Source organism: Rousettus aegyptiacus, unplaced genomic scaffold, assembly GCF_014176215.1.
Source record: "Rousettus aegyptiacus isolate mRouAeg1 unplaced genomic scaffold, mRouAeg1.p scaffold_m13_p_5, whole genome shotgun sequence".
In the NCBI taxonomy this organism is placed as follows: Eukaryota; Metazoa; Chordata; class Mammalia; order Chiroptera; family Pteropodidae; genus Rousettus; species Rousettus aegyptiacus.
Genome location: NW_023416308.1, coordinates 22,004,188 through 22,016,503, shown reverse-complemented (window position 1 = coordinate 22,016,503; position 12,316 = coordinate 22,004,188). Strand labels below are relative to the sequence as shown.

The following is a 12,316-nucleotide window of genomic DNA, read 5'->3' as shown; positions in this document are numbered from 1 at the left end:
GCTTTGACACGGCATGGTTAGCAAGTGCTGTCTGGCTGGGTGCCCTTGCATCTACCTGGAAGTCATCTCCCTCAGTGGTCTTCAACCCTGGTTACACGTTAGAATCACCTGGGAGCTTTCAAAAATCTGGAGGCCCATGCTGTACCCAGACTCATGATATGAGAATCTTTGGTAGTATTTTTAATTTCCAGAAAATTCCAACATGCAGCCCGATTTAGAGAATCGGTGATCCAGCTGATTACTTTGGCCATCTCAAAAGCAAAACTCTACCTAGTGTTTCTGAGTCAGCAGGTCTGGGGCGGGGCCTGAGAATCTGTATTTCTAACAAGTTCCCAGAGGATGCTGATGCTGCCAGTTCAGGGCTGGACTTTGAGACTCTCAGTGGGATTTTAGCCAACATTATATTATTATAGAGGCCTTATAGCAATGTGGAAAATGTTTCATAGAATGAAAAAAGTAGAACACTAAACTACATATTTACTATGAGTCATGTAAAGCAGGGGTCCCCAATCCCCAGGCCACGGACCAGTACCGGTCTGTGGCTTGTTAGGAACCTGGCCACCCAGCAGGAGGTAGGCGACAGGCGAGCGAGTGAAGCTTCATCTGTATTTGCAGCCACTCCCCAGAGCTAATATCGCTGCCTCAGCCCCACCTCAGATCATCAGGCATTAGATTCTCATAGGAGCTCTGGTCCCTGGTGCAAAAAAGGTTGGCCGTTGACAGATGATGATGAGAGGGAAATATACCAAAATTATAGAAGGAGCACAATTACTTTTTTTGGCACTTTTCCAATTTCATGCAATGGGTAATGCTATCTTAATATATTTTTTAATTGAATAATGTCTTAAAATTTAAAAATTAAAAATATTTAAATATAGAGTTCTAGCAGAAGAGCCTAATACTTTTGGAGGGAGAGATTCATAAGATGCCCAGATAATTGCAAATTGGAAACACAGCTCTTATGTCAGTAGGAATGAAACTGGCTTTATACTGAGAGAAATTCCCCATCAAGGAACAGTGGGGATGTTACAAGGACCCTAGGCCTCTTCTCCGTCACCTTGTTGAGAGCACTGGCTCCAGTTAAGATGATGTGGGAGTTTTCCACCTGGATCACTCGCTGGCCCAGCCTCACCAAGTAGGCCCCGATCCCAAGGGCTCGGCAGGTCACCTGTGGAGACAGGATCCCTTCTGAATTCCCAAGGGTGGCATACTCCGCCCCACCACAGCAGGGACAGGGGGACAGCTCAGGAACCCACTGGATGCAGATGGAAGCTACGACATTGCCATTGGCAACCTGACTTGGGACCACACAACAGAGGGAAAGCCTGCCCTTCAGGATCCTGCCTAATGTTCGCTTCCTAGCTAAAAAGAACATGGTTAACCAAGAAGAGTGGTGAACCAAGCAGACGTGGAATGTTCTGGTCCTTCTGAGCTGGGTCATTCGCAAGCCATCGCAGCCTCTTACACACCCAAAAGGATGGCTAGGAGTGCGTGTGAAACTGGGGAAATGCGAGAAAGCTCTGCACTAAGAGTACTGCGCCAACGTTGAGGTCCTAGTTTTGACAATGTACTATGGTCATGGAAGACACTGTCATGGGGGAAGCTGGGTGAGGAATACATGGGGGCTCCATATAGTAATCTCATAACTTTGGATGAGTCCAAAACTATTTCAAAATAAAAAAATAAACACAGACACAGTTGACCCTTGAACAACAAAGGAGTTAGGGGCACTGACACCCCTTCCCTTGCAGTCAGAAATCTGCATATAACTTCCTACCCACCTCCTCCAAACCTTAACTACTAATAGCCTACTATTGACCTGAAGCCTTACTGATAACATAAACAGTTGATTCTCACATGTTTTATATGTATTATATGCTCTATTCTTAAAATAGAGTAAGCTAGTCTATGGCCATGCTACCCTGAACATGCCCGATCTCATCCAATCTCGTAAGCTAAGCAGGGTTGGGCCTGGTTAGTACTCGAATGGGAGACCACCTAGGAAGACCAGGTGGTTAAAAAAAATAAAGTAGGCTAGAGAAAAGAAAATGTTATTTAAAAAATCATAAGGAAAAGAGAACACCTTTACAGTATTTATTGAAAAAAAAAATCCACATATAAGTGGATTCAGTTAAACCCATGTTGTCCAAGGGTCAACTGTGTGTGTGTGTGTGTGTGTGTGTGTGTGTGTGTGATATATATACATATAATAAGGTATATCTTTTGGGCTATATAAACATATATATCTTTTTATACAATAAAGATATTTCAAAATGAAAAAATATTTTTAAATATGTAAAATATATATCTTTTTACATACATATTATATTTTTTTATTTTGAAATATATACAAAATAAATACATATAGCATCTAGAAAATAAGCCTAAGGAAGACATTCATGGCTAGCATTTTCGCCCTGGAAACTGAAGATCCAACACTGAATGTAAAAATAAGGTCCTGAATAACAGTTTACCATTAAAGATTACTGCTACTGCTACTATGAAAAATAGAAAATATTTTTGAAAAGGCCCAGAGAGGAGATACTCATCCTCTACCGCTTAAAACTGGACAAAGTTCTTCTGAATACTCAATACCTTCTAAATAAGAGGAGACTGGACCCAGATTCAAACAAACTAAATATTAAAAGGCATTTCTGAAATAACTTAAAACTGAACCCGAAATGGGCTCTGATCATATTAAAGAACTGTTGTTGGTATTGTTGGATGTAATAATAGAATTGCAGTTCTGTAAATTGTGTGTGTGTGGGGGGGAGTCTTTATTTAGTAAAGATCCACACTGTGGTATTTGCAGATGGAAAGATATGATAGGGGGTTTGCTTTAAAATATTCCAAATTGGGAGACAGAGGGGTTGAGGACACAGTTGGAGCTGCAAGATGAACACATAGGGCCCATAAAATCTCTGTAAGAAATAGTTGAGACAGAAAAGAAAATAAAGAGAAAACTCACTAAGCTAATGGTGATAATCTCTTCATAAGCCAGGGAGGACTCCCCAGCAATTTTGCCTGAAGCCCGCAGGTTCTCAACGCCCAGTTCATCATCCTTCCCAATGATATCTGTGATGACATACCTTCAAGAACCAAACACAAGTTAAAGACCGAGATCTAGTCCAGAAAAATCCAAGGCTGATGCGTTTCCCAAGGACCTGAGGCAGGGGAGGCAAGCAAGGTAAGGGACTGAAAGGTGATAAAGCATCCAGAGGTGAAATGAAAGCAGAGGTCTGGAACCTTCACAATTGGCCCTAGAGTTTCTAGAAGAGCAAGGTCAGCATCAATAATTGTCATCCCCCCAATCAAAGATGTCTGCCTGTTCAGGGGCTCTCTTAATGAAATGTCACCCCCTGTGCATTTCTCCAAAAGTAATCCAGAGTAGCATTTCGTCTACAGAGAGAGGGGGTATTCTTGGGAAGACACTTGGTTCACGATCGATTAATCGATCAATCAAATCAATGAATCAAGATTCCATGCCCACATAAGCATGAGAGACACTGTACAGTGTAACCTGTTAGAGATTCATAAGGCACTTCAGCACACGAAAGATTCTGAGAAGGCCTGCAGTAAAGATGCTTGTGAGATCCCATTTAACTCAGTGTTTCCTAAACTTACCTGACTATGGAAAGTTTTCCTCCCTCCCACATATCAACTAACATTCCAGAAAACTCAGCCTGGAAAAATCTATTTAATCAACCTTGCTAAAAAAAAACAAACAAGAAAACGAACCAACAAACAAAAACCCCCAATGATCCCTGGAAAAGACAGCCAGTGGCCTTGACATTCGCAGAGAAGAGACCCCTGCCCTACCCACACCTTCCCAGCTTGCCCAATCACTGCTACAGCAGTGAGCCTGCAGCTCTGAGGACATCAAAGGAATCCAATCTAATTCTCCTGTGTGATGAGCTATTTTTGTGAGAGGCAAGGCTCTTTTGGGGATGACAAAGGTGGATTCACCCTACAGAATGCCCCAGGTAAGCTCAGGAGCCCCACTGCATAAAAAACCCCACCCATTTGAAAACAGCACCACAAGCAGGGAGCCAAAGAGACCGGTTCCCCAGTAGTAGCTGAAATTAACGACAGGCAAAATGAAGCAGCTGCCTGTTGTTGTTTACCTGGATTCTCCTTCTTCTTCTATGTGTTCACAATGGACGGAGTTCAGGGAGCTGATTCTGGTGTAGTCTTGAGGGGTCAGGTACAGGTATTTAAATCCCTTAAAAAATATATACTCCAGTGAGGCTATGACTCCAGTCCCCTGCACTCAGTCACTGTTTTTTTTTTTTAAATGTAAACACTGTAGAGGCAGATGTTAGTAACATGTTAACAATGTCGATAGCATGTTAATGTGTTAATAACATGCTAACGTATCTGATGTTAAATGCCATGTCAATAACAGCTACGAACTGAAGATCTGCTCTGTGCTAAGTGCTTTCTCACTCATCCTTACAACACGACCTCACTTTTTTTTCTGGGCTGACTGTTTCTTAAGCATCTTTTCACTACTGCTCCTCCAAGGAGTCTTCTTAGACTTTTTCTTTATTGCCAGCTCCACCTAATTTTTATTATAGATATATTCTTTAAATGCCATGTGTGTGCATATTTGTGTGTATGCTTTTTACATGAAAAGAATAATTTTGGCCCCTTTGGGGGAAGCAATATCACCATCTCCTTGGAAATGCATGCTCTAGTTGTAAAGAATGACTCTGTCCCCTGCATTTTCAGATCACGAAATGTGTGCTTCTCTCTCATTCATTTGGCCTTTTGTTGTACTTGGTGTCTCTGTATCTCCCAGATGATATTTAAGAACCCTTTGAAGCCAGAAGCTATGTATTTTTCATCTCTGCATTCTCAGTGTCCACCGCATTCAGGAGATGCTCAGTGTGTATCAGCTCAGTGTTCACAAATGTTTTTGCACTATTGTCCCTGTAAAGAGCCTTTTTAGACAGTTTTTCCTAATCACCATTCCCTCCCATTAAACTTTAATACTGACATACTGCATGCCTGTTTATGTACTGTATGGACACTTGTGCTTTATATATAAAGAGGAATAAGACTCTTTCCACTCCCCTTGTGGGTACTATCACCTCCCATACCAAAAACACAATGCTAGCTGAGTGGAATCACACCACCACACCTGCTTCGTGACATACTTTGTGGGGGTCTTCTGGGTTCACCCAAGCCACCTGGAACATGTGTTTGATTTCCTCTGCAAGACCGATACGGGCCCCACTGTTGGCTGCGAGGTAGATTTTGGGGATACCCTCTGCCCGGGCCATCTCGGAGGCCCGCAGGTACAGAAGGTCTTCTTGTAGGCCAAAGGATCCGATGCGGAAGGTGATATCATTGCTAATGATGATCACGTCCCGCCCTTCTGGATACTCTCGGGTCTTCAACTTCATTTTGAAGGCCACCATGCCTATCTGGTGACAAATGCACAAGGAAAACAGGTTTGTGTCTTCAGGTAAAGTTTTTTGAAAGGGTGATTTCAGTCCGGGACTGGGCTCTGCTGAGTTTTTACCTCATTTCCTCCAGGAAGTCGGTTCATTTCTACCAGCTGGCCCTGAGAGTCCAGCACGAGTTCAGTGTATGTCAGGATATCTTGGGGGTACTTGTCTGGGGAGCCCCATAGTTTAAAGAGAGCCTGGAGGGAAAAGAAGAGAAAAACTTGCTTGAAGTCGTCAGTAGGGAGGCACACAGAAAACATGCAGAATAATAAATACCTGAGCATTCAGTTCATGGTTTTGTCAAATCATAATTTTTCCTTAGTTGCTTAAGATTTTTTAAGGAAAAAAGAAAAATGTGGTTGAAGCCCCAAGTGTACCCCTCCCCATCCCATTTGTCCCTCTACCTCCTCCCAAGTAATCATTATCCTGAATTTAGTGTCTACCAATCCTTTGCATGTTTATGTTTTTATTTCATCATGTGTGCATACTTTTAAAATATGTAGTATTATTTTGAGTGACTTAAACTTTAAATAAATGTTATCACAGTGGACACGTTCTTCTGCACCTTGCTTTTTAAAGTCCCTGATGTGTTGGGAGATGTATCCATATAGATAAATTTAGCTCTGGTTTCTTCATTTTCCATGCTATTCAATCTTCCATGGTATGAATATATCGCAACTTATGTATTCGTAACTCTTTTTAGGAACATTTTAGGTTACTTACAATTCTACAGTATTATCAAATGGTATAATAAACATTCTTATATATAGTCTCTTCTTATAAACACGAATGAGTTTCACCAGATATATACCTAAAAGTGGAACTGGTGGGCCATAAGGTTTGTGAAACTTTGATTTTACTCGATATTATTAAATTGTTCTCAAATTTTTGAAACCCTTTACAGTCCCAGTAAGACTTTATAAGAACTCCTCTGCTCCACCTACTTGCCAATACTTAGTTTTGTCAAATGTTAACATTCACCCATCTGCTGAGTGTGAAATTGTATTTTAGTACTGATCTTTACCTCACTGATAATTAGTATAGTAAAAGCCTTTGAATATGTTTATTAACCTGATGAGTTTTTTTTTTGCCAATTTCCTATTTATAATTTCTGCCCATTTTTTAAAAAGTTTTGCTTTTTTTTCTAATTGATTTATAAGAGCTCTCTAAATCTAATTCTAATCCCTTGCTGATAACAGGTATTGAAATATTCTCCCAGTCTGGAGTTGGTCTGTTCTCTTTTAAAAAAGAACTTCCAAATTTTAATATAGTGAATTTTATAGGTCTTTTTTTTGTATAATTTATGCTTTTAATTGACTCCACGTGACTTTAATCCTTTTGAAATTTATTTTTGTATACTAAATGATGTAGAAATCAAAATTCATCTTTTCAGTTAGATATTTCCTTGTATATTTTAGTGTAGTTTGTCCTTTTGACTCACAATCCCACTTCTGTATTCTGTCAAGTTTCTGTTTACGAATGAGTTTTATTCTAGGCTCTAGGCTGTTCCACTGGTCTATTTGTCTAGCTCTGTCACAATCATACTATATTGTATTAAGTACTGCTGCTTTAAATAAGTAATAACATCTGCTAAGATGAGTCCTCTTGGCTCTGTCATGGGCTTTTGCTTTTCCCTATGAATTTTTAGGTTTCACCAAAAAACTCTGAAATTATACTGAATGTATTAATTTGGGCCAAACTAATATCTTTACAATATTAAATCTTCCCATCAAGTTATGCATGATTTATTATACCATTTATTTAGGCTTAAAGTACTTTTAATACAGTTTTAAAATTTCTTCCATAAAGGTCTTGTATGTTATGATTTATTCCTAGGAAACCTTACAGTTGATCTTAATATATTTTTTTCTAATTTCATTCTACGGTTATTGCTGGTTTATGAGAATGCAATTAAGTTTTGTATATTGATCTTGTATCTAGCATTCTTGCTGTGCAATCTAACTGGTTCTATAGATTCTCTTGGACTTCTTATATAAACATTTATATCATCTACAAAAAACACCATTTTGATTTTTCTTTTTTAGTCTTTATATCTTTTATTTTTCTTATCTTATTGCATTAGCCAGGACCTCTCGTAAAAAATACTGAATAGAATTGAGGATAATGGCTAATTCTGTCCTGTACTTGTCTTTAAAGAAAATATTTCATTAGGTTTTATTAAGTTGATATCTTTTATCAAGATAAATTCCTTTCTATTCCTAGTTTATTAAAAGTTTTTATTATGAACAGATGCTATCCTGTCAAATATTTCTTCTATACTTACTAAGAAATAAGGTTTTTCTTAATCTATTAAAATGATAAATTATGTAAATAGATTTAGTAATATCAAATCATATAAGCAGTCAGAAGATAAACCTTGGTCTAAGTATTTTTTTAAAAACCATTACTGGATTTTATTTGCTAATATTTTATTTATAATTTTGTGTAAATGTTCATAAATGAGAACTAATTTCCTTTCTCTTAATGTTCTTACCTGGGATTAACTTTAAGGTAATAATAACCTGAGAAAATAAATTAAAAGGCACTTTTTTTCATACTATCTAAACAATTTGTATACAAAGGGAATTATCTATTATTTGAAGGTTGGATAGAAATGGCTATAAAATCATCTGAGCCCAATTTACTGAATAGATTTTTTTAAACTATTAATTCAATTTCTTTACTGTTTTTAATCTATTTAGATTTTCTACTTGTTCTTCGGTCAGGTTTGATAAGATATTTTTATTGAAAATTTTCCATTTCATCTAAGTTTTCAAATTTATAGGTTGTCCATAGTGTTCTGTTTCCTTATTTAAAAGAAAGGGGATAAACTTATGCCTGATTTGTCTGTTTCTTATCCTATGGTCCTTGAGGTCAAGGCAAAAAGATACAAACTATGACATCCTTAATCTTAAAAGTTTCCATTTATCAGACATCTATTGAATACTTTATATATATATATATATTTCTTACAACCTTGTGAGGTGGATACTACTATTATTCTCATTTTACAGAGAAGGAATTATAGCCCAGAGAGGTAAAGAAACTTGCCCAGATACACACAGGGAGCAAAGGACAGATCCAGGATCCAAGCCCAGACCTCAGTGACTTTAAACAAGTAGTGACTTTAAATAGCTGTTTCTGCTATTCTGTGTCTCCTATGCTTGAAGTGAACTGATGCTTTCCTGCCTACAGTGAAAGGTCCGTGACCTCATTTTCACGAATGTCATTCACAAGGCAATGGAAGGGATGTAACATACATCTATATCACTGATACCAGTGTGTTCAGTCTTCTTGAAAAGCCCTACTATAGAAAAATACTAAAGTCACAGGAAAAAAAAATACTTGAAGGAAACACACTAAAATGTTATTGCAGTCCTCAGTGGCACATAGTACCTATGGGGAAAATTTTATTTGCTTATTCCTATTTTTCTGTTTTTTCCAATAGATACTTTAGTAATCAGAAAACCATGACAAAACATTATTTTTTAAAAGCAAACTAAAAATTCCTCAAAGGCAGTGATTTTATCCTCTTTCTCATGGTCCATCTACTCTTAGAATGGTACCTGAGAAGTAGCAGGTACTTAAATGAGCAGTGAAAAGATCAGAAGGAAACACATCAAAATGTTAAGCAGTCTGTCTTCAGAATGTGGAACTGAGTTACTTTTTTTCTTCTTTCTACTCTCCTTTATTTTCGGAAGTTTCTATATTATATCCCATTTATGACTGGGATGAAATAGGGTTTATTTTAGGAAAAAAATACTATGAAGTCATTCCCAATATTATAGTTGACCCTTGAACAATATGGGTTTGAACTGTGCAAGTCCATTTTGATGGATAATTTTCAATAAATACTGTAAATGTATTTTCTCTTAACATTTTATTTTCTGTAGCTTACTTTATTGTAAGAATACAGTATGTTATAATATACATAACATACAATATACGTGCTAATTGACTATATTATCAGTAAGGCTTCCAGTCAAGTTTTGACTGGTAGTTAAGTTTTTGGGGAGCCAAAAGTTATATGCAGATTTTTCCACTGCAAATGAGGTCTGTGCCCCCAGCTCCCATGTTGTTCAAGGGTCAACTGTAATTTCTTTTTCTTCATGAAGGCCTAGTCCTTTAGGCTGGGGTCTTCAGAGGAGCAACTGAAGGAAAGATGGTGTGGTTTGTGGAGTCCCTAAGGTGACCCAGGGTTTTGCTGTGTCTCAGCCTCAGGACTTGCCTGCCTGAACATTTCTGGGAAGTCGTACACATAGGTGGTTCCCAAGGACTGGGCCTGGAATCGCTTGGCCTGAAGCAGATCCTTGGTGACGTAGGGAGTGTTGATCAGCATTCCATGCTGAGGCCCTTGTTTGTTGCCAAAGGAGTGAAACATGATCTGAATCAAAAAGAAAAACAAAACAAAACAGAGCATAAGGGAGGCAAGTCTCAGAGAACCACATTCCTGCTGAAATTTTATTTTTACCCAGTCCTCAATGAAATGCAGCGGGGTGTGCAAAACATGTCAGATCACATAACAAAGTGAGTGCCTGGGAGACCTAATCTCTTCTCTGCCACTATGGGAAACTAGAATGAGGAGGAGGAGTAGAAGATATGGAAACATAGCCTCCAAAATGTAACTACCATAGTACTATACATAGACACAGACAGAGACACATACACCCCACAAATAACAAGAATGTATAAAAACTGGTGAAACTTGAATAAAGTCTGCATTTGAGTATCCATGTCAATTTCCTATTTTGACAAGGTCCTACAGTTACGTAAGATGCTATCATGGAGAAGTTGGTTGAAGGGTACATGGGAATTCACTGTACTATTTTTTCCTCTGTACTAATTTTGCAACTTCTTGAAAGTAATTATTTCAAAACAAAAAGTTATATAGAACTGGCAGTCAATTGGATATTTGATTCATTTTACAAAAGTCTGTTCTAAAACATAGTTGGGAAAAATACCTCTTTCCCTAAGTGAATCAACATGGAAATTGCATTATAATCAACCACATCTTATCCCAAATACGGTCCTAGAATGAATTAAACATTAGAATCATTCTCCTTTACAGGAGAATAAACAACTGGGATTCAGAAGCTAACTCATTTATTATAAAGCTCAGAGGGGCTATCCAACTCTGGCATGGCAAAGTAAGGCAGCCACCAAATGTCATTTTAATCTACATCTTGATCACCCGAGCAGCCTGCCTCCATGGACCTCCATGACCCGGCCCAAACTTACATTTCCAGATCTGGGGTCGGTGACTTCTTTGTAGAGGCTGATATCCAGGTAGTAGCCTGACTCATTTGTGAGGAACAGGCGGATGGGAATGACACCTCCGGTGGTGGTCTGGCGAATGTTGATCTTGACCTCAGCCTGTAGTACACGGAGTTTCCACAACCGGCTGCCATAGCGCATAACCATGGAACGCACCGACTCCTCAATCTGCCCCAAACCACAGCAATTCCAATTTCAGAACCCATTCTGCGCACATTTGCAATAATTCAAGCACTAGTAATAATGAAATGATGAGATATACTGAACACAAAATGCCTGGGACATAGTATTTACCCAACAGCTATTAGCTATAATAATCGAACCTTGCTAAGCATTTAAAGTTCATTATCTCACCTCATCCTTATAAATACTCGCAGAGGCTGGCATTTGTATGCCCCATTTACATGAGGAAATGGGCTAGTAACTGCAAGTCAGTGCTTCTACATTACACTGCCTTTATCTCCGTCATGCATCTCAAGCCTATGTGTCTTCTCTTCTGGGGACTATGTGGACTGGTGGAGGGGGGCATTAGCATGGACACTCTCTGCATTCCAGATGCCAAGCTAGCATAACAGGACTCCTTTCACTACCATAAACCCTGCCTGCTCACGAACAACCAGCCAATGGAGTTGCCAACAGAACATGGAACCAGGAAGAAGCCAAACTTTTGTTTTGCAAGACATCTGGGGCATCCATGTTGTCCTAAAAGTGAAGCATGGCCATGGAGGGTGAACATCAGAACCGGGGTAGACCTAAGGGCGGAGGCTAAAATACTGCTCTAGAATTAAACAATGGAAGGTTTGTTTTCCACCTACAGCAACTAAAGTTCAAATGTATGCATCCTGGAACTAGGGTCTTAATTGCCAGGAGACAATACCCGAAGCAGTATAGTACAAAGAGACATAGGCCCCAGTGAAGGTGAGCCCAGAGCTCAGCGAGGGCCCCCCAAAGGTAAGACCTTATAGGGGTCCATGATGACAGTGGGCACGAAGTTGAGGAAGATGTGGTTGCAGTCAGTGCGCACGCTGGTGTTGTTGAACGCCACCTCCAGCTCATCCATGGCCTCCAGGAGCAGCCGCTCACCCTCGTTCTGCAGGTACTCGAAGGAGGCTTCCTGCCAAAGGTGAGAGGGGCAGCCGCTGAGGCAAGGGGGAGAGGCAAACGTTCTTCTCCAAAGGCTGTGCCAGGTGAGAATGGCAGAGCCCTGCCTCCAAAGGTGAAGACATGACCAAGGCTGTCTAGTCTTGGCATTCGCCTCTTGTATTTTCTGTATTCTAAAGCTTTGACGAATGGGACTGCTCCTTCCAGAGTTAGCCAAGTCCTAGAGATAGTAAACTCCTCACCCGTGAGCACACTTTTCAAATTCAAACCAACCAATCCAGAACCCATACCCCAACCACCTCCTTTATCAGAGTCTCACACTCCAGGCCACTTTCCTCCTGCCCTCATTACCCCTGGCTCAGGTATCAGATACCTAGAGATAGCCCCTATGCTCGGAACCGGCTGAAATTACTCAAACTAGCCAGTCTCAACCCTGAGTACCTTGCCTCGCCTGTTCCTTCCTGCAGGCTCTTGCCCAAGGTTCCCCC

The 12,316-nt window shown here is 39.6% G+C and overlaps 1 protein-coding gene and 1 pseudogene across 8 annotated transcripts in view; one reads left to right on the top strand and one right to left on the bottom strand.

Moving 5' to 3' along the window:
• The window catches only part of ACACB (acetyl-CoA carboxylase beta), a 104,263-nt gene that overhangs the window by 12,240 nt on the left and 79,707 nt on the right, over window positions 1-12,316 (bottom strand). For all 8 annotated transcript variants that reach the window (XM_036220361.1, XM_036220358.1, XM_036220360.1 and 5 more), the window contains 8 exons: window positions 11,686-11,841; window positions 10,692-10,895; window positions 9,682-9,837; window positions 5,528-5,650; window positions 5,160-5,429; window positions 4,125-4,222; window positions 2,969-3,089; window positions 1,058-1,168 (listed from right to left, as the gene is read on the bottom strand). In XM_036220361.1, the coding sequence (XP_036076254.1) occupies window positions 1,058-1,168; window positions 2,969-3,089; window positions 4,125-4,222; window positions 5,160-5,429; window positions 5,528-5,650; window positions 9,682-9,837; window positions 10,692-10,895; window positions 11,686-11,841 (1,239 nt within the window). The remainder of the gene's footprint in view (window positions 1-1,057; window positions 1,169-2,968; window positions 3,090-4,124; window positions 4,223-5,159; window positions 5,430-5,527; window positions 5,651-9,681; window positions 9,838-10,691; window positions 10,896-11,685; window positions 11,842-12,316) is intronic.
• On the top strand, window positions 1,905-2,024 carry LOC118603674 (annotated as a pseudogene).